The 25,406-nt window shown below is 42.3% G+C and overlaps 1 protein-coding gene across 2 annotated transcripts; it reads left to right on the top strand.

The window, feature by feature from the left end:
• The first annotated feature begins 566 nt into the window (after positions 1–566).
• Positions 567–25,358, top strand: LOC118387397 (fatty-acid amide hydrolase 1-like). Of its 2 annotated transcripts, none has more exons than XM_035775730.2 (15): positions 567–858; positions 1,783–1,896; positions 8,626–8,766; positions 9,121–9,254; positions 9,477–9,683; positions 10,201–10,241; positions 10,521–10,645; positions 11,412–11,537; positions 15,144–15,241; positions 15,497–15,596; positions 15,726–15,769; positions 23,925–23,964; positions 24,240–24,348; positions 24,546–24,691; positions 25,098–25,358. In XM_035775730.2, exons 1-15 carry the CDS (start codon positions 643–645, stop codon positions 25,218–25,220), a joined length of 1,764 nt encoding a protein of 587 aa, XP_035631623.1. In that variant the 5' UTR covers positions 567–642; the 3' UTR covers positions 25,221–25,358. The 2 variants fall into 2 exon arrangements, with proteins under 2 accessions (XP_035631623.1, XP_035631630.1); XM_035775737.2 differs by lacking the exon at positions 567–858 and adding an exon at positions 1,267–1,655.
• The last annotated feature ends 48 nt before the right edge of the window (positions 25,359–25,406 follow it).

Raw genomic sequence — 25,406 nt, 5'->3', positions numbered from 1 at the left:
TAGTGTGCAATAAAAGCTGTCACAAGTTCCCCATCTGAAGGCAATGAGGCAAATTGGAGCCTCGACTACTTGCTATTGTTTGGCGAAGATTATCTAGACTTAGCCTCTCCCTCTGCTATTGGATAGCCTCGAGCCCATCCCTGTGTTGTGATGAGATGACACAAGAAGGGTGCAGTTTCCCCACATGTACTGCAGTGTTGTGAGTTTGGAACGTGCGTTGTCCTAGCTGCATAGCTGCCGATTTGCAGTGGTCATAAACTGTACAGCACAAGCGGAGAATAGTTCTGAGAAAATTGTAATTGTGACTACAGCTGAACGTTTCTTTAGGATTTCACAGCAGAGGCCTTGCAAAAAATCCTGTTGGCGAATGCTCTGACCTCACAGGTCCCTTAGCCCGTGTCGGGATGTATTTTGGAATATATTGTGATTTCAGCTGGTGGCTGTAATACACTGTTAACATTGGATGCCAACCACCATTAATGAATTAAAACCCCAACGAGTAGGGATAAGCCCCTGACTGCAGTTTGGGGCCGGGCTCACTGTGGGCGGAGTCAAACGCATTTAACCCGAACCCTTCGAGAAGCACCTGACTGCATCAAGTGTACTTGGAAGTTGGAGGTGGAAGATAGCTGTCAGAGCGTTATGGACAGAATGGACAACTTTGAACAAGTAATTTTTGGGGCTGAGCTGAATTGGACAGTGATTCTGACAGCCACTGCATGCGGTACAGGTGCCCTGATGCTTTTCCTGAATTGGTTCAGACACAAACAGTCCTGGAAGAAAATTCAGAGGGCGAAAGCCCGAAAAGAGACGTCACTGCAACGAGCAGAGCTTGCTGTCCTTCAGTTCAACGAATCTGTAAGTTTGACTTTAGTTTAGTGTTAGTTTTTAAATACTGGAGAGTCGAGACCAAATCACGGGCGCTGGACAGAGTGGATTTCAGTTGTAACAAAAAGGCCGTTTATTGGTCAAAGATATCTTGTTCTACATCGTGCACGGATCTAGTTCATATAACCCGATAAGGAGTCAGGTGAAAAAGAGAACTTATACAAAGGTTACATTCATTTTTATACATAGAATGAAGTAGGTAGAGTCTTGTCGTGAAGCCTTCTGAATGGTCCCGTAGGGTTGGAGGCGGACCCGCTCTAGCCAGAGTAGAAGCCCCCATTGGTGCACAGCAGTCTTCTGTTCTGGGCACCCGACCAGTAGAAGGGGGGGAATAGTGTTTATTCTAGGAGATGTTAGTGTCAGGGGTTCGTGAGGTAGAGGGGCAGTTTACTATGGCAGGGTGTATGTGTTCATGCGATGGAATGTCTTTGTTTCCTGGGTTCGGGAGACAACAAAGCTGAGGAGATAGTGTTAGGGGGTAGTTTTATTGCTGGCTGTGTGAGCTAGTTCCTGTTTTAGCAGGGGTACATAAGATGACTTGAGTCAGGCAGATTAGTTGAGCGCTGTATAATATATGAGCTATGTGTATGAATATTTAACATTAGCAAACGCTAGCTAACAACCTCAACGAATGAACATTCAACCCTGCTGATAAGTCAGTCCGACACAGCTGTGACTCTAGCTTGCAGATAGCCACCCCAGTACTATCACAACATCTTCATGTTCAAACCAGTTGCCACTTAGTCATGTATGTATTGAAAGGAGGAGTAAGTATTTGAGGACCCTACCTGAGATGGCATGACATTTCATTTGGATTTTCAGAGAGAGTAGCTAGATAGATATCTGGTGGTGTGCCTAATGTTCATTCTCTTCCCTCTTTGACTCTCATGTCAGCACCCTGAAACGGACACTTCTCTCATCCTCTCACTGTCACTGGCGGAGCTGTCCAAACAACTGAAGGGTGGATCATTAACTCCAGAAGCTGTGTTCCACTCATATGTGGAAAAGGTAATGTACAACTCAATCAACACCCCCAGCAATCACATCTACTGTAGGTTACTCCAGCTTTTTGTAATGTGGACTGCATTATTTCTATAGGTGGTGTTTTTTCACTGAAAGCATTGGGGACATATTGTACTCCTGCAATGTTTTCTGCAAACCATGAACCACCTTTAACCTGTTTATTTTCCATGGGAAGTTAAGTCCTGGATTTGGAGAATTTTGCTTAAATTCGTCAAAAGTTGGTTTATAACTGAACCTTTTTTTGTGGGATACACTTAAGGCAAGTCTAGGGATTGTAGCATATTTTGGTTAAACTATCCCCAATTCAATGGAATTGCAACCCTCTGCAGTACATTCATCACGTGTGGGGTGCACTCTACCATCAAATGTACAGCTGATATTCAAGATCTTGCACACTAATGAGATGCTATAGAGCCCACATTACTACACTATCTGAGCCAATAACTACATGCTTTCTGCTAAGTTTTGATTACAATACTGACTGGGGTGGATATACTTTGTGACATTTTTTTTTGTTAACTTGTAAATAGTAGCCTACAGCAAAGTGTGTTTAAATCATTTCTAACTTGTTAACAATTTCTGCTAGTTAGTTTTTGCTACCATGTTGCTTTTAGTTTGCTTGAGCCTGCTAACATAGGAGTGTTAATCCAGATGTTTTCATACATGTTTCATTGTAAAACATTTATCTTACAAAGGAGTCGTTTAAATCTAACTGCTTAACTAAACTCAGCAAAAAAAGAAACATCCTCACTGTCAACTGCGTGTATTTTCAGCAAACGTATGTGTAAATATTTGTATGAACATAAGATTCAACAACTAAAACATTTTTTTTTTTTTTTTTTAAACATAAACTGAACAAGTTTATTGGTTCCACTTTTCTGGGCTCTGTTTATTTACTTAACAAATAAAGATCACTCAAAATGTGCACTTATAAATCACAACAATTTGAATCAAAAAACAGCTGTAGACAGAGCCAAACATCAGGCTGATGTCTCTCCTGAGTTCTTCCCCGAACAAAAGAAAGACAGGATCTTATATACTCAAGTGACCTATGTTAAACCTACACGTGCAGCTAAAATAACAAGTTATTCTTATTAACAGTTTTCTGAGAACCAGTCTCAAGTGGTATGCAAATCTGCCCTTGTTTCAGAGAAAAACAGACAGTCTCTCTGTGTCTTGCTATCACCCTCAGTCCCTTTTCTCACCTTCTCTCACAGACGCGGGGCTGCGGGTTTTGGCAGAGAGCTAGACACAGACAGAGGCCTCAATATTCAGCTATACAGTGAGCATAAGAACAATGGCATGTAAGCAAATTAATAACATAATCACTGGTGGGAGTCTTTAGAATTTTAGTCCTTCAAGTTCCATAGAGATGTGACTAACAGAAATGGAATAATGTGTCCCTGAACAAAGGGGGTCAAAATCAAAAGTAACAGTCAGTATCTGGTGTGGCCACTAGCTGCATTAAGTACTGCAGTGCATCGCCTCCTCATGGACTGCACCAGATTTGCCAGTTCTTGCTGTGAGATGTTACCTCACTCTTCCACCAAGACACCTGCAAGTTCCCGGACATTTCTGGGGGGAATTTAAATGTTTAAATGTTAAACTATTTGTGAAAAGATTAAATGTAATTTTAGTTTGAACGACAGGAGCCTAACGAAATTAGCATCGACTCTCAACGTGAAGGTGACAACCTAAACGCCGGAAGGATGAATTTCAACTATACAAGCCAGAATATAGCATGAGCTTAAAAGTATGGCAACTTGGTATGAACTTTGAACTCTTATTCAGTCCAGAAGTGATACTTCCTAGCCATTAAGTTGGCAGCAGCCGCTGTGAACATGGGCTAGGAAAGGACGGACGACGTATTCAATCTAACACACAACAATACTACAATGTATCCAGTTTACCACCAGAGACATTCTTCAAAGGACAAGAGATCCCTGCTGGGCAACCCCGCCTTCTATCTACGACCAATCTACCGAATAAATATTTATTGCATTTTCCTTTTTCAAATGGGCGGTTATTTAGTATGCATAAGATACTATATTTACAATAGCATAGCTGCATACCGCCCAATAGACAATCTTTTTGTTCCTCGGATCTTCCCGCTCTTTCATTCAAAACCCAATCCCCTTTCTTTGTGTAACCAGCCGTCATATCTGTTCCGTCCTCTAGGGACCTTTTCCTTTATGACCTAATTTGTAATGATTGTATGAACCATTCTGTGTAAATGTAATTCTGTTTGATTATTTAGGTATTTAGTAAATAAATAATTAAACAAAGTTTTGTATTGATGATTTGAACTTGTTAGCCAGGGTTCGTGAAGATAACCAAGAATTTACAACTTTCAGATGAGACTAAATAAGGTGACAATTAAATATTGACTGCTATTGAGGTAAAAGATGACCAGGTCTTTAAGCATTTATTCGGAAGATAAAAGCTCTATAAACATTATTTTGTGGTGCCCCGACTTTCTAATTACATTTACATGATTAGCTTAATCAGGTAATATTAATTACAGAGAAAATATTTTATAGAATAGCATGTCATATCACTTAATCCGGCATAGCCAAAGACACGAAATCACCCTCCGATCAAACAGGTCCCAGATGTGCTCAATGGGATTGTGATCTGGGCTTTTTACTGGCCATGGCAGAACACGGACATTCCTGTCTTGCAGGAAATCATGCACAGAACGAGCAGTATGGCTGGTGGCATTGTCATGCTGGAGGGTCATGTCAGGATGAGCCTGCAGGAAGGGTACCACATGAGGGAGGAGGATGTCTTTCCTGTAACGCACAGCGTTGAGATTGCCTGCAAAGACAACAAGCTCAGTCCGATGATGCTGTGACACACCGCTCCAGACCATGACGGACCCTCCACCTCCAAATGTATCCCGCTCCAGAGTACAGGCCTCGGTGTAACGCTCATTCCTTCGACGATTAACGCAAATCCGACCATCACCCCTGGTGAGACAAAACCGCGACTAGTCAGTGAAGAGCACTAATTGCCATTCCAGTCTGTTCCAGCGACGGTGGGTTTGTGCCCATAGGCGATGTTTTAGCTTAGATTGTAGGACTGCCGGGGTGTTAAGCATATCCCAGTTTAGGTCATCTAACAGAACAAACTCTGAAGCTAGATGGGGGGCGATCAATTCACAAATGGTGTCCAGGGCACAGCTGGGAGCTGAGGGGGGTCTGTAGCAGGCGGCAACAGTGAGAGACTTATTTCTGGAGAGTCCTTTTTAAAATTATTAGGTCGAGCTGTTTGGGTATGGACCTGGAAAGTATGACATTACTTTGCAGGCTATCTCTGCAGTAGACTGCAACTCCTCCCCTTTTGGCAGTTCTATCTTGATGGAAAATGTTATAATTGGGTATGGAAATCTCAGAATTTTTGGTGGCCTTCCTGAGCCAGGATTCAGACACTGCAACGACATCCGGGTTAGCAGAGTGTGCTAAAGGAGTGAGGAAAACAAACTTAGGGAGGAGGCTTCTGATGTTGACATGCATGAAACCAAGGCTGCGAGGGCAATCAGATGTCCGTCCTGTCTCCCTGCAGTGCTGTCTTAGGCGTCTCACAGTATGGACATTTGAATGTGTTGCCCTGGCCACGTCCGCAGTCCTCATGCCTCCTTGCAGCATGCCTAAGGGACTTTCACACGTGAGCAAGGACCCTGGGCATCTTTCTTTTGGTGTTTTCCAGAGGCAGTAGAAAGGCCTCTTTAGTGTCCTAAGTTTTCGTAACTGTGAGCTTAATTGCCTACCGTCTGTAAGCTGTTAGTGTCTTAGCGACCGCTCCACAGGTGCATGTTCATGAATTGTTTATGATTCATTGAACAAGCGTGGGAAACAGTGTTTAAAGCCTTTACAATGAAGATCTGTGAAGTTACTTGCATTTTTACGAATTATATATGAAACACAGGTCCCTTTTTCAGGACCGTTTCTTTTTTTTTGCTGAATATATTTATCTCTAACTGATTGTTTATTTGTATTTATTTATTTGTATTTTCCTAATCTTTACTTTACAGGAAAATGCCACGGGCACTATCTGATGTGTGGAGACCTTTCATTGCAGCTAATGTAGAAGGAAAAGCTGTGTAGATTTGCAAATATTGTGCCAAATTATATGTGAAGAATGTAACAAAGACGCAGCATCTTCAGGCCAAGTGCATAAAGTTCTCTCAGTGCTCACAACAAGCAACCTCTGACAAGTCCCTCTACTTCTATTCGAGGTGTAAGTGATGAATGAGACACCTTATCGATAGCAACAGCTCATGGTCCTCCTGGAATGAGAAGTTTTTTTTTTTTTTTTTACTGAATGGAGGAACGTAGTCGGAGAAATACTGATGAACGTCTGTCTTAAGCTGTGTATGCAACTGGTTCACCTCTGATGCTCACAGGCAATGTGTATTGGAAGAGATTTCTGAATGTTCTTTGCCCAGCATGCACCCCTCCAACCAGACATGCTTTATCTATTAATTTGCTGGATGCAGAGTTCAACAGAGTAGTAATCTATTTTACCAAGCATAGTGAGAAGAATAAGCACACCACATTGAAGCTGCCCAGCAACACCTGTTGGGGTGGTGTTGTCGTCATGTTTGACAGTCTCCTGGAGGGGAAGGAGTCTCTCCAAGAAATGGCCATATCACAGTCTGCTGATATGGACAGCCCCATCAAGAGGATCCTCCTGGATGATGTGTTTTGGGAGAGAGTGGTAAGCAGCCTGAAACTCCTGAAACCTATAACAGTAGCCATTGCACGGATTGAGGTAGACAATGCCATCCTGTCTGATGTTCAGACTGTCTTATGTGCCGTCCTGTCTGATTTCAGAGAATAAACCTGTACTGCCCTGCCCACTTCACTGTTGCTCTAAGCAGAGGAAACTGCAGTTCTGAAATACATCAAAAAGCGTGAAGACTTCTGCCTGAAGCCCATCCACGCCGCAATATGGCAGTCATGTCAACATACACTTGAAGTCAGAAGTTTACAAATGCATTTAAACCATGTGCAGTTGCAAACCGTAGTCTGGCTTTTTTATGGCTGTTTTGGAGCAGTGGCTTCTTCCTTGCTGAGCTGCCTTTCAGGTTATGTCGATATAGGACTTGTTTTACTGTGGATATAGATACTTTTGCACCCGTTTACTCCAGCATCTTCACATGGTCCTTTGCTTTTTGTACCAAAGTACGTTCATCTCTCGGAGACCGAATGAGTCTCCTTCCTGAGTGGTATGACGGCTGCGTGGTGCCATGGTGTTTATTCTTACGTACTATTGTTTGTACAGATGAATGAGGTACCTTCAGTCATTTGGAAATTGCTCCCAAGGATGAACCAGACTTGTGGAGGTCTACAATTCTTTGAGGTCTTGGCAGATTTAGATTTTCCCATGATGTCAAGCAAAGAAGCACTGAGTTTGAAGGTAGGCCTTGAAATACATCCACAGGTACACCTCCAATTGATTAAATTGATGTCAATTAGCCTATCAGAAGCTTCTAAAGCCATTACATAATTTTATGGAATTTTCCAAGCTGTTTAGAGGCACAGTCAACTCAGTGTATGGAAACTTCTGACCCACTGCAATTGTGATAGATTATTTCACTGTCTGTAAACAATTGTTGGAAGAATGACGTGTCATGCACAAAGTAGATGTCATAACCGACTTGCCAAAACAAAAGTTTATTAACAAGAAATTAGTGGAGTGGTTGAAAAATGAGCTTTAATGACTCCAACCTATGTAATCTTCCGACTTCAACTGTATCTCATCAGCCACCTGGTGAGGCTCTTTCCCCCATAATCCTCCAAATCCCACCAACATCAGTTTGGGAACACACACACCAAAGCATGCAACAGGCTGACCAATACAAGTGTTGGATAATTGGTGGCCATCCGGGCAAATTTGAGACTTTTTGAGCCTGACAACGAGCCATCCTCAACAGGGTTGGAAAGTGACGGTGAAGATGAGGCCTCAGTCTGATGTTCAAGAGCTTGACATTGAGGAGGTCAAGGGAGAAGACATGGAACCCTGAGAGGAAGACAACCAAAGCTTTAGTTTCTAGACTATAATTTTACAGATGTATGTTGAAAATGTTTTTTGGGAGATGCGATGAATCATTCAATATTTCCTTTCTTTTGTTGTTCAGTGAAATCATCCCATGTGAAGAGTCAACTCATTTAAAGTTCAATTTGTAACTAAATGTTTTTAAAATTTCTATTGGAAGGATTTAATCTAATTATGATAAGGTTTATGTTTCTGTCTCTATATGATATGGTAAATATATCCAATGAAAAAACATAATTTAAGTGGTATTAATATTTCCCATATATTCCCGGTAATTCCTATGGAAAGTTTCCACCTCCTGAATATTCCCCAAAATGTGCAACCCTTGTCACAGCCAACACAGCCCTGAAAATGCCTATGTATTTATGATGACATGCCTGGTTTATATTTGCACTGTTTACAAAACAATGCAGCATGATCAGTCATTGAATGGCTATCACACAATAGGCATAATGTATTTTGTGGCATGCTGGCGTGGTGATCAGTCTGTCCTGGTCCCAGAACTGTTTGGGATCTGTTTTGTGCTCTTGTTGTAGCAATGACCATAGGAGTTGGCAAGACGACACACTGATCTGGGACCAGGCTACTAGACCTTTCAATCTACAAGTGCTCCCATTTATTTTTTTCCCCCCCCCCCATGTCGTGTTCCCACAGACATTGGAGGTGAATAGGAGACTGAACTGTTGCACTGAGGTCCTGCTGGAGAGTTGGGATCAGCTGGAGGATATTGGCTCTCACAAGGATGGTCTCCTTTATGGAGTCCCTGTCAGCATCAAGGACAATATTGGATATAAGGTGTTAATTAGGTGTCACTTCAGTGTCTTTCATTAATAGTTATTTTTCCCTGGAAATATAGCTGGGGTTTCCTAGTCAGATTAAGCCTAGTCCTGGACCAATGCACTTTCAATCGAGATTCTCCATTGAGCGTGCTTGTTAGCCCAGGACATTGGCTTAATCTGTGTGCAGAAAAGCACCCCCATAGTAGGCCTGTGTCTTTGTTTGTGAACTTCAAGTTGAGTCTCGTGACACAGGCCCCTACCAGTAACATGGTTCTTGGTTCAGAGATGTTCATGTCTACTGAAATAGTTAATTTTTTATTATTTTATTGTGAATTATTTACTTTTTTAATCTTCCTGTTTTTGTATTTAGGGTCATGACTCTACGTGTGGCGTGATCTGTAAGTTGGACCTTCCTGCCACAGGGGACAGTGTGCTGGTTGAAGTGCTGAAGAAACAAGGTGCCATTCCCTTCGTCAAGACCAACGTACCCCAAAGCCTGCTCAGGTGAATAGTTGTTTTAGACTTGCAAATGCAACAAATGAGATTCAGAATATAATTTGTCTACCATATAAAATGTCAACTGATGAATAAACATAATACACTAGCAATACATTGACATAGATGGGGTAACAATGGCTTTAATGTGCCACACACCACATTAGGTGATGTAATTTAGTGCAAGAGCTATGACTTGAGCAATGTCATCTGTCTTGTCCCCATGTCCAGCTACGACTGCGGTAATCCCATCTACGGTCTGACTCTGAATCCCCATAACCCTCAAAAGACGCCCGGGGGTTCATCGGGCGGGGAGGGAGCGCTGATCGGAGGAGGGGGCTCGGTCCTGGGCATGGGCTCTGACATTGGGGGCAGCATACGCATCCCTTCATCCTTCTGTGGGATCTGTGGCTTTAAACCCACGGCCAACAGGCTAAGGTGGGGGGGGGGTGGTGGTGCTTGCATGTGTGTGTATGTTAGTGGGTCTGTCAGTGTGTCTTGACAACCTGTGAGGACTTCAGTAATATTTTACTATGTTCCTAACCTTGAGCACAGTTCAAGAACGATTGCATCACAAGATGTTTATTTCCTCTGTAAAAGCATAATTGAGTGTGTGAGTGTAGCTGGTGCATCGAAGTCAGGTGCAGGAGAGCAGAGATGAGTGGACTATGCACTTTACTAAGGCAATCATTTGCACAGAACGTAACTGCGCCACAAATAAAATGCCCAACGAATAATAACGACATGTAATGAGGGAATGATGACCAGGGGTGTGGGAAAACAAGACAAAATGAAAGGTTGATCGGCGATGGCTAGAAGACCGGTGACGTCGACCGCTGAACGCCGCCCGAACAAGGAGAGGGACCGACTTCGGCGGAAGTCGTGACAGTGCTTGTGTGCTTATTGACCTGATGGGCTTGGTTAGATATTTACTTTTTTAAATTTATTTTTTCAGTTCGCGAGGTGCTTCCTCCTGTAGCCGGGGCCAAAAGTCAGGTAAGGCTCAAACGTACAACTTTCCACCCTGCACATGTATAGCTAAATAAATTGATAAACGTTTTCTTGACCCCCTCCATCATAACGCCTACATACATAGAGAAAATAGGGAGCAGAGCTCTTCTGTGGAAAAAAATGTAGAAATAGTATCAAAAGGATGCTCATTACATACAGTAACTTTGGGATAGTAATAACATGGTAACAGATGTTATTGTTACCTTTTTAACAACTGACTCGCCACTGTCAAGATGACACCAATTGTTTGTGTTCTTGTTCCAGTGCTGTCGTCCTTTGGGCCCATGGCAAGGGACGTGGATGGCCTGGCTCTCTGTATGCAAGCTCTGCTCTGTGACCACATGTTCAGACTGGACCCTACTGTTCCCCCAATCCCATTCAACCAACAGGTGGGATCTCTCTCTGTCATAGGGAGTAGGGTGATGTTGCCCCAAGACTCTGATCTTGAGTCATTTCATTTCTTTAAAAAAAATTTTGGTGGGAGTTGAAGCTGATCCTAGGTCTGTACATAAAGGAAAATTCATCCTATAGCCTTTCGTAGGATACATATCATTGTTCAATGGATATCCCTGAAGACAAACAAATGATATTATTATATTTAGTGATGGGCACCCTTTTGTAAAATCTAATGACATCAGTTGCAATTGTTTTATTATAACATATCAATGCATATTGATTTTACACAATATTGCAGCTGTCTGAATGTTGTTTTTACTTCCACGGATCTGTGAAGTCGAGACAGCTGCTTGTTGATGTTCTGGTCTGAATGTTCTTGGAGCTTAACCTACTCAACCAGTTTGAATACAATTGAGAAGCCCATGAACTGTTGCTGGATCATCAGCAGGCAATTTAAGTAGGATTATGATAAGTTGACAGCCCGTGAGAAGGTCTGCTGAGAGGGTTTTGTGCATGCAGGAACAGTCAAGTATGCTTTAAAAAATATTTTTTTTTTTACGTAATAGTGTAGCTTGACAAGATGAATAAACCAATATTACAATATGCCTTGCTCTTATCGATATCAAACAATAGTGTCCATATCAATTTATCAATATTGGATCCCAATATCCATTATAAGGTACATCATGCAGAAAGGACCTATACACCCGGCAATCTACATTCTATGTATCAATACTGTGTTCTTCCTCTGTTCTCCAGGTATACCAACGTTCCAAGCCCCTGAGGATCGGGTACTATGAGAATGACGGCTATGCCATGCCCTCTCCAAGCATGGGCCGAGCCCTGAGGGAGACCAAGGCATTGTTGGAGAGCGCAGGGCACACGGTGAGTAACCCCCAGCTCCAGACTGATCTACTTTGCCTTCAAAAAGTATTCATACCCCTTGACTTTTTCCACATTTTGTGTTAGACTGAATTTAAAATGGATTAAATTAATAATGTTTTTGTCACTGGCCTACACACAATACCCTATAATGTCAAAGTGGAATTGTGTTTTCAGAAATGTTAACAAATTGAATTAAAAATGAAAAGCTGAAATGTCTTGAGTCAAGTATTCAACAACCTAGTTGTTATGGAAAGCCTGCGATTCAGGAGTAAACATGTGACTTGTTAAGCGCAAGTTATATCGACTCGCTCGGTGTGCTCTAAGTGTTTTGCATTATTTGTGAATGACTACCTCATCTCTGTACCCCACACATATAATTATCCGTAAGGTCCCTCAATCAAGCAGTGAATTTCAAACAGATTCTATGGGATTATAATGACAGAACTACGTGAGTTTGTATTTTGAATTCTGTGGTCACACATTGAGATTTGTGGTTGCAAGTACGATTTGCAAGTGTGTAATTTATTTTGCATGTTTGTATAATGATGTGTGCAAGATTTAAGTGGTCGCTAACTTGTAACTTGACATTTGAACACATTCAATAAGATTTGAATTATTACAAGTCCATTTCCAACTATGAATATACTGCTGTGAATCAAAAATGATCTTGCAGAGAAGAGGAGAGGGCCTAGAACCGAGCCCTGAGGGGACACCAGTAGTGAGAGTACGTGGTGCAGACACGGATCCTCTCCACATCATCTGGTAGGAGTGGCCTGCCAGGTGGGATGCAATCCAAGTGTGCGGAGCCTGAGACGCCAAGCCCTGAGAGGGTGGAGAGGACGATCTTGTGGTTCACTGCGTCGAAAGTAGCCGATAGATCTAGGAGGATGAGAACACAGGGGAGAGAGTCAGCTTTGGCAGCGCGGAGAGCATCTTGTCACAAAGAAGAGCAATATCATTTGAGTAACCTGTCTTGAAGCCCAAGTGGTTAGGGTCAAGAAGATTGTTCTGAGAGCGATAATGAGAAAGTTGATAAGAGACAGCATCCTCAAATGTTTTGGAAAGAAAATAAAGAAGGGATACAGGTCTATAGTTTTGGACGTCCGATGAGTCATGTGTTGGGTTCTTGAGGAGGGGAGCAACTCGGGACATGCGATGGATTGATGAGGGAAGTGAGGAATGGGCGAAGGTCTCCAGAGATGGTCTGGAACAGGGGATGGGGTCAAGTGGGCAGGTTGTGGGGCAGCCAGACCTCACTAGTCGCAAAATTGAATCTGGCGAAATAGAGGGGAGAAAGAGGTTCAAGGTGTATGGTAGTTCTGTGTGAGTGAGACCAGTGGACCAATGGGCTGAGTGAATGAGTAGCGGATGTTGTCAACCTTTTTTTCCCCAGAGTGGTTGACAAAGTTGTCCACCAGAGAGGGAGGGGTGGAGGATTAAGGAGGGAGGAGAAGGTGGAAATTGTTTAGAATATTGGGTTAGAGACAGAAGCTTGAAATTTAGTGGTAGGAAGTGGCAGTGGAGAAAGAGAAGGCAGAGAGGAGGGCGTGAAAGGATGATTGGTCTCCTGGTACTTTAGTTTTCCTCAATTTTCTTTCAGCTGCCCACGGCCCTGTTCTGTAAGCTCGCAATGATTCACTCCGCCATGGAGCAGGAGATGAGGTCAGAGCCGGCTGGGAGGAAAGGGGACAGTGCTATAGTCATAGGATGCGGAAAGGGAAGAGTATTGTCGAAAAGGCAGAATCAGAAGACAGGAGGGAGAAGGATTTAGCAGAAGGGAGAGATGATAGAAGAGGAGAGAAGATTGCGACGGCACATGACCATCTGGGTAGGGGCCTAGTGTTGGGTTCGAGACTTGCTCCCTGCCTGTTTCATTACATTGGTGTCAGAAGTGGGATTGGACCTTGCATCCACGACAGTGCGTGTGCTTGGCCGGTGAACGCGTTCCTGTAAGACGTCGTGTCGCAAGCTGGCGCGGTGACGCTCTCTTTGAAAGGAGGGAGTAGTGTAACGACCCTGGGTTTATAAGCGCGGATATCGACTCTGCCGCTTGAGCATGCATTTGCGGCACAGTCGATAGCACGCTGGACTTTGGGGTAGAAGGTCGAGACCTGCTCCCTGCTTGTTTCTTTACATTATTATTGAAATTCCATACGTTTTGAAGGATACAAATGTCAAATATGTTACAAAAATCTATACATCCTTAAAACATGGACCACTAAACATCACAAACAGGCAAACAAACACATACAGGGTTTTTACGTTCAAAGAAATTTGAAAAGCTTAAGAGGGTCCATTTGATTTCAATAACTTATTCTTACAGAGCATACTATTCAATGTGGTAAAGTAATTATTTAAGGCTACCTTAAAAAAATAAGAATAAGAAGTTTTCCTTAAAAAAAACACAGGTCAAATCAAATTTTTACTTATGAATCTTTCTACACATCTCTTGGTAACGTGACAACAGTGACGGAACTCAGAGCGCGCGCAGATAAAAACTATGCAAGTATCTTTTATTCACAGCAGAATATTCATAGTCTTAAATGGACTATAATAATAATAGTAATAATTCTTAAATTAAATTATGCTTGCAAGTCTTATTGAATGTGTTCAAAATTAAAGATGCAACAAATCTTTCACTCATTCGTGATAAAGGTTTGTGAAATTTAAAATACATATTTGAGAGTTGTACATGCAACCACTAATCTCAATGTGCGACCACGAAACTCAAAATACAAACTCGCGTAGGTAGTTCTGTCATCTTTATAATCCCATACAATTCAACCACAAAGACCAGGAAGCTTTTCCAATGCCTCACAAAGAAGGGTACCTGTTGGTTAAAAAAAGCAGACATTGAATATCCCCTTTGAGCATGAAGTTATTAATTCCACTTTGGATGTTGTATCGATACACCCAGTCACTACAAAGATAGACTACCTTCCTAACTCAGTTTCCGGAGAGGAAGGAAACCACTCAGGGATTTCACCATGAGGCCAATGGTGACTTTAAAACAGTTACGGAGTTTAATGGCTGTGATAGGAGGAAAACTGAGGATGGATCAACATCATAGTTACTCCACAATGCATGTACTAACCTAAGTGACAGAGTGAGAAGAAGGAATTCTGTACAGAATAAAAAATATTCCAAAACATGTGTCCTGTTTACAATAAGGCTCTAAAGTAAAACTGCCCCCCCCACAAAAAAAAAAATGTGGCAAAGAAATTAACTTTGTCCTGAATACAAGGCTTTATGTTTGGGAGTAAATCTGACATGTGATTCTGACATGTATTGACTCAGTGGTGTGAATACTTATGTACATTTGCTAACATTTCTAAGAACATGTTTTCACTTTGTCATTGAAATCAGTTCAATACATTTTGAATTCGGGCTGTAACACAACATAATGTGGAATAAGTTGAGGGGTATGAATACTTTCTGAAGGCACTATATAACCAGAGCTTGGTTGAACACTTATTTATCAGAGACAGATTTACTTGGACTACCGAATAACAGACACAAAATAATGTGGATGTTAATTCCTTTACAGGTCGGTCCATGACTGTATTGATATTAAATTGTATTACTATCTTATCTCACTCTCTGTAGTTGGTTCCCTTCAGTCTCCCCAGGCTGAGCTATGCCATGCATGAGCTGGTTCTCAGGGGTTTCTCAGGCGATGGATGCGCTACCATGCTCAGCAACCTGTGAGTCAGTCAAATCACCCTGGATTGTGTTCAGTTGGGCACACAATAGAAAAACATTTTGAAATGTGAAGCGACAATGAGTATTTCTTGTAGTCCCTCCCCGTTTCAGTCCGTTTTCTTCCGTTTAGTTCCTAATGAACACAACCCTGGTAATCCCAATGAGTTAAACCAGAACATCCCTGGGAGAGAAATGAACTATCCAGTATTCACACTAAAATGATAAAAAGTAACTTTGTTGTTTTGGTGTCATTGTAGGAAAGGAGGGCCTGTCGACCCGTCTCTGCGGGTTCAGATTATTTCGTACGATTTACCTCGCACTGTGAAGAAAATTCTATCCATTCTGATCAAGCCCATAGTGAGTGCTCTCCAAGTCCACAGCATACAGCGAGGGAGGTTAAAACTGTATTGTGATGTATATCAGACTGATAATGTTATATTTGGCTCATACTTCTTTTTGTCAATGGTCTTATTTTTTTCCCTTCAGTTTCCTCGTATAGGTGCCTCTATGGAAAGCCTGTGTGGAGCTAGGTAAGAAGAACTTATATCTATTCTTCCCATTGGATTCATATAATTATAATACCCAACATCCGATTTGGACCGTAATTCTTAATAACGAGTAAGACTTGACAAATCCCCCAATTTGTCAAAAGCCACCCAGGGACCTCTCACACCCAATGCCAAATCCACCCCAGGGAATAATTTAAACAGGATGAAGAAGCAATAGTCCAAGCCGCAGCTCCATACTACTTGTCAGACATAGATGACAGATACTGTATATTGGTTGTTGGTTTGGGGGGCGTCCGTTAATAATTTGTGACTTGTTTCAGGAAACTAGGCGTATGTCACAGGTCACTACTTCACAGGAGTAGCATTTGAACTTAAAACTAATTTTGATTTAAAAAAATGTTTTTGGGAAAAATGCCTTCTGGAACATTTGAACTTTCTTGTGCCTTAATAACAAAAGTGTATTCCATCTGTAAATACGAATAAAATTGTTAAATTATGAGCCTAGTAGGTTTAGCCACTGAAAAAGACGGTAACCTTCCCTCTAGACTTGATTGGCTGAGATAATGGATGGGCTGGACATGCCCGGAGACGAGTTTGGATTGGTCTGCTGTTAGACCAGATCATCTGAAGAAATTGACCATGTAATTATCAAACTTACATATATTGGTAGTAGAAAGGAAACACAGACTCTTTGTTTAAGTATTAAAATTCTCCTTTAGTAATACAATTGCAGGCGGAAGTTGGTACAGGGTACAGTATATGATCGCTCTCCACAGGTTCTGCGAGGTGTCTTAAGATATCCTGCAGCTTATATACTGTAGGTATAGGTTCATAACAAGGTGATATTTCACATCAGATAAGTCTAAGTATCTTCTGCCAGGTGGAGGTTTCCATCAGGCCTGCAGTGGCCTTGTGTTCTCAGAAACCCAGTCGTATTTTCAGAACCTCAGTCACGGTGGAACCCAGACAGGAGGAGTATGAGTGTAGGCGGTTTCCACCTTCTGATAGTGTCTGCAGGCCATATCCCTCAAAACAGGTGTTAACAGGCATACAGAGGTCTCCTGAGAGGAGACCTTAGTTTATCATCACATAAATTATTAACCCTTTAAAAAGGTATGTGGCCTTGGTTTAACCCCTTCACTGCCATGTAGATTGCTTTTGTCTATAGCGTGAGCTGTTCAGTATGTGTTTGCAGTCCTTTCTACCATGCCGTTTTTGAAAGATATAACGTTAGCTATCGAGAACTAGAAAAGTTTTGCTACTTTTCTCAACGTTGATGCCATGAATTTAGCTGGCGCTTTTGAAAGATCCGTGGGAAAAGCTACTCTCTGCACATGCCACGGTCAGTGTGAACTGGAGTGACTTGAAACAACGCTGGCCAAACACAATGTAGCTACAAATAAAACAGAGTTGAATGCTTCACGGCAGACTGGAACCATTTATCTATCTTACGGACGGGTAAGAGTCTTAGCAAGATTTTTCAGATGTAAGTTTCTAATTGTGTCTCAATAGTTTTTTATTGCAATGAATGAATTTTATTTTTGTGTCAAATTGGCAACCAGTCCCTGAAGGGATTAATTGATGCAAACAAACATTACAATAATTCCGAGAATTCTTCTTCCGATGTTCTCTGCAGTGCGCTTTGCATAAAGGGTGAAAAAAATCAAATGTAAAAATCAATACATAATAGTAAATACGGTTATCCAAACAATAATTATATCCTTAGAGCAAGTTAAAGCGTACTGTTAACTAGCTAACATTAGCTTCTGGCTCGCTAGCTAATGTTACGTGCATGATCTGTGTAGTAATATTATTCAAATCAGAAATCCATTTGCATTGCTAGTTATAGCCTAATGTTCGCTAGCTAACATTGAACCTAGCTTGTAATCTTTAGCTACCTGAAGATTCATACTATAGCTATGACAAATCAAATTTATTTGGTCACATACACATGGTTAGCAGATGTTAATGCGAGTGTAGCGAAATGCTTGTGCTTCTAGTTCCGACAATGCAGTAATATCTAACAAATTCAGAACTACCTCATACACACAAATGTAAGGGATGAATATGTACTTATAATATATGGATGAGCAGCATAGGCAAGATGCAGTAGATGGCAAAGAGCAGTATATACAGTTGAAGTCAGAAGTTTACATACACTTAGGTTGGAGTCATTAAAACTTGTTTTTAAACCACTCTACACATTTCTCGTTAACAAACTATAGTTTTGGTAAGTCTGTGTGCGTGACATGTAATTTTTCCAACAATTGTTTGCAGACAGATTATTTCACTTATAATTCACTATCAAAATTCCAGTGGGTCAGAAGTTTACATACAACAAGTTCACTGTGCCTTTAAACAGCTTGGACAATTCCATAAAATAATGTCATGGCTTTGGAAGCTTCTGATAGGAAAATTGACATTTGAGCCAATTGGAGGTGTACCTGTGGATGTATTTCAAGGCCTACCTTCGAACTCCGTGTCTCTTTGATTGACATCATGGGGAAAATCAAAAGAAATCAGGAGTGGCCATCACAAAGCCCTGACCTCAATCCTACATAAAACTTTTGGGCTGAACTGAAAAAGAGTGCGCAAGGAGGCCTACAAACTTGACTCGGTTTCACCAGCTTTATCAGGAGGAATGGGCCAAAATTCACCCAACTTATTGTGGGAAGCTTGAGGAAGGCTACCCGGCACGTTTCACCCAAGTTAAACAATTTAAAGGCAATGCTACCGAATACTAATTGAGTGTACGTGAACTTCTGACCCACTGGGAATGTGATGAAAGGGGTAAATGTTAGGAATTGTGGAAAACGGTTTAAATGTATTTGGCTAAGGTGTATGTAAACTTCTGACTTCAACTGTACATATGAGGTGAGTAATGTAAACTCATCCAAAAAAGAAACATCCTTTTTTCAGGACCCTGTCTTTCAAATATAATTTGTAAAAATCCAAATAACTTCACAGATCTTCATTGTAAAGGGTTCAAACACTGTTTCCATTGCTTATTCAATGAACCATAAACAATTAATGAACATGCACCTGTGGAATGATCGCTAAGACATTAACAGCTTAGAGACGGTAGGCAATTAAGTTCACAGTTATGAACTTAGGACACTAAAGAGGTCTTTCTACTCACTCTGAAAAACACCAAATTAAAGATTCCCAGGTTCCCTGCTCATCTGCGTGAATGTGCATTTGGCATGCTGCAAGTAGGCATATGGATTGCAGATGTGGCCAGAGCAATAAATTGCAATGTCTGTACTTTTGAGAGGCCTAATACTGCGCTACAGGGAGACGGGACAGACAGCTGATCGTCCTTACAGTGACAGACCACGTAACAAGACCTGCACAGGATCGGTACATCCAAACATCACACCCGCGGGACAGGTACAGGAGGGCAACAACTGCCCGGGTTACACCAGGAACGCACCATCCCTCCATCAGTGCTCAGACTGTCGGCAATAGGCTAAAAGAGGCTAGATTGAGGACTTGTAGGCCTGTTGTAAGGCCTCACCAGACATCACTGGCAACAATGTTTCCTATGGGCAAAAATCCACCATTGCTGGACTAGACAGGACTGGCAAAAAGTGCTCTTTGACTATTTGCGGTTTTGTCTCACCAGGGGTGATGGTCGGATTCGCTTTTATTGTCGAAGGAATGAGCGTTACACCGAGACCTGTACTCTGTAGCGGGATCGATTTGGAGGTGGAGGGTCCGTCATGGTCTGGGGCGGTGTGTCACAGCATCATCGGACTGAGCTCAAATCAAATCAAATTGTATTTGTCACATGCACATAGTTAGCAGATGTTAATGCGAGTGTAGCGAAATGCTTGTGCTTCTAGTTCTGACAACGCAGTAATAACCAACAAGCAATCTAGCTAACAATTCCAAAACTACTACCTTATAGACACACGTGTAAGGGGATAAAGAATATGTACATAAAGATATATGAATGAGTGATGGTACAGAGCGGCATAAGCAAGATACAGTAGATGGTATTGAGTGCAGTATATACATATGAGATGAGTATGTAAACAAAGTGGCATAGTTAAAGTGGCTAGTGATACATGTATTACATAAGGATGCAGTAGATGATATAGAGTACAGTATATATATATGAGATGAGTAATGTAGGGGATGTAAACATATTAGGTAGCATTGTTTAAAGTGGCTAGTGATATTTTACATTTCCCATCAATTCCCATTATTAAAGTGGCTGGAGTTGAGTCAGTGTGTTGGCAGCAGCCACTCAATGTCTGATAGCCTTGAGACTGAAGCTGTTTTTCAGTCTCTCGGTCCCAGCTTAGATGCACCTGTACTGACCTCGCCTTCTGGATGATAGCGGGGTGAACAGGCAGTGGCTCGGTGGTTGTTGTCCTTGATGATCTTTATGGCCTTCCTGTGACATCGGGTGGTGTAGGTGTCCTGGAGGGCAGGTAGTTTGCCCCTGGTGATGCCTTGTGCAGACCGCACTACCCTCTGTAGAGCCTTGCGGTTGAGGGCGGTGCAGTTGCCATACCAGGCGGTGATACAGTCCGACAGGATGCTTTCGATTGTGCATCTGTAAAAGTTTGATTTAGGTGACAAGTTAAATTTCTTTAGTCTCCTTCCTGAGGTTGAAGAGGCGCTGATGCTCCCTCTGCTTTTTCCTGAATTCCACGATCGTCTCCTTTGTTTTGTTGTTGATGAGTGAGAGGTTATTTTCCTGACACCACACTCCAAGGGCACTCACCACCTCCTTGTAGGCCGTCTCGTCATCGTTGGTAATCAAGATTACCACTGTAGTGTTGTCTGCAAACTTGATGATTGAGTTGGAGGCGTGCATGGCCACGCAGTCATGGGTGAACAGGGAGTACAGGAGATGGCTGAGAACACACCCTTGTGGTGCCCCCGTGTTGAGCATCAGCGGCGTGGAAATGTTTCCTACTTTCACCACCTGGGGACGGCCCGTCAAAGCCCAGGAGCCAGTTGCCCAGGGTCTCGAGCTTAATGACGAGTTTGGAGGGTACTATGGTGTTAAATGCTGAGCTGTAGTCAATGAATAGCATTCTTACATAGGTATTCCTCTTGTCCAGATGGGATTGTGCAGTGTGTTGCCGATTGCATTATCAGTGGACCTATGGGGACGGTAATCAAATTGTAGTGGGTATCTGGTAGGATGGAGGTGATATGCTCCTTGACTAATCTCTCTCAAAGCACTTCTTGATGACATGTGAGTGCAACAGGGCGATATTCATTTAGTGTAGTTACCTTAGCTTTCTTGGGAACAGGAACAATGGTGGCCATCTTGAAGCATGTGGGGACAACCGACTGGTATAGGGATTGATTGAATATGTCCATAAACACACCAGCACATGCTCTGAGGACGCGGCTAGGGTTGCCGTCTGTGCGGGCAGCCTTGCGAAGGTTAACACGTTTAAATGTTTTACTCACGTTGGCCACAGAAGAGCCCACAGACTTTGGTAGTGGGCCGTGTCAGTGGCACTGTATTGTCCTCAAAGCGAGCATTGAAGTTGTTTAATTCTTTTTGTAGTCCTTGATTGACTGTAGACCCTGCCACATACGTCTCGTGTTTGAGCTGTTGAATTGTGACTCTACTTTGTCTCTATACTGACGCTTAGCTTGTTTGCCTGCCTTGCGGAGGGAATAGCTGCACTGTTTGTATTCTGTCATGTTTCCAGTCGCCATGCCATGGTTAAAAGCTGTGGTTCGCTCTTTCAGTTTTGCGCAAATGCTGCCATCGATCCACGGTTAGCACTTGCTAATAAACTTGTTCACCGAGTCAGCTTAGCCTCAGACAACAACATTGATGTATACCTGAAACATATCCCAGTCCATGTGATTGAAGTAATCCTGAATCGTGGTATCCGATTTGGTTAGACCAGCGTTGGACAGACCTGTGCACAGGTGTTTCCTGTTTTAGTTTGTCTGTAGGCTGCAAGCAACAAAATGGAGTCATGGTCAGATTTGCTGAAGGCAGCGCGGGGGAGGGCTTTGTATGCGTTGCGGAAGTTAGAGTAGCAATGATCCAAAATGCTAGCAGCCTGTGTTCAGCATTCGATATGCTGATAGAATTTAGGAAGTCTCGCTCTCAGGTAAACTTTGTTAAAGTCCCCAGCTACAATAAATGGAGCCTCAGGATGTATGGTTTCCGGTTTACATAGTCAAGTGAAGTTCTTTCAGGGCCGACAAGGTATCTGCTTGGTGGGGATATCCACGGCTGTGACTATAATCAAATAGAATTCTCTTGGTTGATAATGCAGTCGGCATTTGATTGTAAGGAATTCTAGGTCAGATGTACAAAAGGACTTAAGTTCCTGTATGTTAATAATAATAATAATAATAATATATGCCATTTAGCAGACGCTTTTATCCAAAGCGACTTACAGTCATGTGTGCATACATTCTACGTATGGGTGGTCCCGGGGATTGAACCCACTACCCTGGCATTACAAGCACCATGCTCTACCAACTGAGCTACAGAAGGACCACACATGTTGTTGTGATTACACCATGAGTCGTTAATCATAAGGCATTTTCCCCCACCCTTCTTACTGGAGAGATGTTTGTTTCTGTCGGCGCAATTGCATGAAGAAACCGGGTAGCTATCGACTCTGACAACATATCCCGAGTGAGCCATGTTTCCGTGAAACAGAATGTTACTGCCTCTAAGGCAACTCGTGCCTTAATTTTGTCCATCTGGTTATCTAGAGATTGGACATTGGCGAGTAATATGCTCAGGAGCGGTGGATAGTGTGCTCGCTTTCTGAGTCTGACCAGTAGGCCGCTCCGTCTGCCTCTCCTGTGGCGACCGTGTTTTGTCGGGCCCTGGGATAACATCCCATGTCCAGGGTGGAGGTCCGAAACAAAGGATCCGTTTCGGGAAAGAAGTATTCCTGGTCGTAATGTTGGTAAGTTGTCATCGCTTTTATATCCAATAGTTCTTCCCGGCTGTATGTAATAACACTTAAGATTTCCTGGGCTAACAATGTAAGAAATAATACATAAAATGTATAAATAACTGCGTAGTTTCCTAAGGACTTGAAGCAAGGCGGCCATCTCCGCTGGCGCCAATGTTTGTATTCGTAGTAGTATGAGTTCGGGTTATCCCGGTACATTGTTTAGCTTGCTACCTAGCTAGCTACATGTCTGAACAAAAGACTACTTCGGACATGTTATTACATGACCCATCAAATTAGCCAGGTGTGTCTGGGGGTGATTATGGCCATCTATTGTATTTCATGAACATGTGTACATTCTCTAGACAATAGTGACCTATCCACTTAGCTAGATGTGGCTGGGGGCTGGTTATAGCAATTCCTTCACATGACCCATTAATTTAGACAAGTGTGTGTCTGGTAAGCGTCATCAAATAATAAAAATAGTTTTGTTTCTGGACACTTTCTGTTGTTGACATTGCTACTATGCAAGTAACCACTTCAGTATCGTTTACACCTTCTGTATCCTGTGCATGTGAAAAATAAACTTAGATGTTATAGATTTGATATAGTGTTTGTTTACCACATGGCCTCACATGAATCCTTAAAGAGATGGGTGGGGCTAAGGCTTAAGAGGGTGTGAACGATTCTGAATAGGTGTAGACAAAGAGCTCTCTGGTATTGTAGGTGTAACAAAACATTAAAGTTGCAACCCCACTCTTGAGAAAATGTAACTTTGTCAACTTTCAAAGCAGAATGACTTTCCCATTGTTCCTCAACTGTAGTGTATGATATACCATTTTCTAGCTCTGAGTCTACTTTTTTCCAATGTTACATTTTTTTTTTTTTTTTTTTTACATTTGGCCATTTTTAAAATAAGACCGAATCGAGGCGGTCAGTCACATTTAATTGAATTCCCCATTTCTTAGTCAATGGTAGTTATGTTTGGTTCCAATTAGATGTTGGGTAGTATATTTATTGAAATATTATGTGAATCCTAAAACTTAAACTGCCCAATTTTTGGGTGCAATCAAATAGCAACAAAATTTCAACAAAAATAAAGTTGCAGAAATGCTAATCTTATGTTTTTAACTCCAGAAATGATTTCATAACAATCTGAGATGGCGTGTGTCATGGCTTGCTGGAAAGACACTTAAAATATATATATATATATTTCAATGCCATGGTATGAAATGCAGAATCGTAATGACTCCATCACTTCCTTTTTTCACCAGCTCTGTGCAAGACCTGTGGAGACAGCATGCGGATGTGGAGGTACTAGACATTTTGAAGTTGTGCCATCTGAGTTTCCTGATGGTCTGAGAGGAGGCACAAATCGTGTCCTGTAAATGTATTTAAATGTCTTCATTCATCTGGTCTCTTGTTGTAATACAGAATGGCATGGATTATTGTATGCCAGTCACTGGCAATGTTATATTGTTCAATTAAGCTTGCAGCATGATAATCAATTTGACAAAAAACCTGAGGGAATGTTGTGTTGAAATCAGTGCGCTGAGGAAAATGTACAGTAGTTCTGTCTGTGTTCCAAGGACTACATGCACGAGGTGATGGGAGAGTGGAGAAGGTGTGAGCTGGACGTGCTGCTCTGTCCCATGATGGGTCCCGCCTACAACCATAACTACCCTGGGAAACTCACCAGTACCATCTCTCCTCTCTGATCTCTTATCAAATGGAATATAGATTTAACTAGCTCTTTAAAAAAAAATGTTTCATGAAGCTTGTTTTTTAAAATGTAGAATCACCAGTTGGAATTGTTATGAATTCACCTGCTTTATTGAACTATGGGTGGATGTATTATTGACCCAGACCCCCCGCCCCGCCCCTTCTCTCTTCAGGTGCGGTATCCTACACCATTATGTACAATCTCCTTAACTTTCCTGCTGGTGTGGTCCCTGTCTCCACGGTAACAGCAGAGGACGAGGAGGAACTTAGGCACTACAAGGGCAACTATGGGGACCTCTGGGACAAGCTCTACAGAAAGGTACAGTCAGTCACAAACACACTCTTCCTCTTAAAATATTTACAGGATATTTAGCTATTTACAAACTTACCGCCATCCTGACGTGAAGTGGCCATTTTGTCCATGCCAGATGTCACAACCTGTAGCCTAACCGGTAAATCTTAGCCTGTAGTTCCATTGTAACCAGTAGATGGAAGCAGAGGCCTGTCCTGGTTGCTGAGTTGGAGTTCAGGCCACTGGGCCCGTATTCAAAAAGCATCTCGGAGTAGTGGTGCTGATCTAGGATCAGCCCCCCCCTGTCCATATAATTGTATATATTATTCTCTAAAAAGGAAGACTGATCCTATACCAGCACTCCTATAGAAACGTTTGGTTGCGTTTGGTTGGGACTGCGTTTGGTTGGGACTGACTGTTTGTGTGTTTACAGGCGGTGACTGGTGGAGAGGGGCTGCCGGTGGCTGTACAGTGTGTGGCCCTGCCCTGGCAGGACGAGCTCTGTCTGCGCTTCATGAGAGAGGTGGAGAGGCTGTACAGAGAGAAGAAGAAATGAGAGAGCGAGAGAGATGAAGAAAAGAGCGAGCGAGAGAGATGAAGAAAAGAGCGAGCGAGAGAGATGAAGAAAAGAGCGAGCGAGAGAGATGAAGAAAAGAGCGAGCGAGAGAGATGAAGAAAAGAGCGAGCGAGAGAGGAAGAAAAGAGCGAGAGAGAAGAAAAGAGCGAGCGAGAGAGATGAAGA

The sequence above is a fragment of the Oncorhynchus keta genome, chromosome 1 (assembly GCF_023373465.1).
Source record: "Oncorhynchus keta strain PuntledgeMale-10-30-2019 chromosome 1, Oket_V2, whole genome shotgun sequence".
NCBI lineage: Eukaryota > Metazoa > Chordata > Actinopteri > Salmoniformes > Salmonidae > Oncorhynchus > Oncorhynchus keta.
Note: the sequence above shows the minus strand (reverse complement) of the source record. Positions and strands in the feature narration are given on the sequence as shown.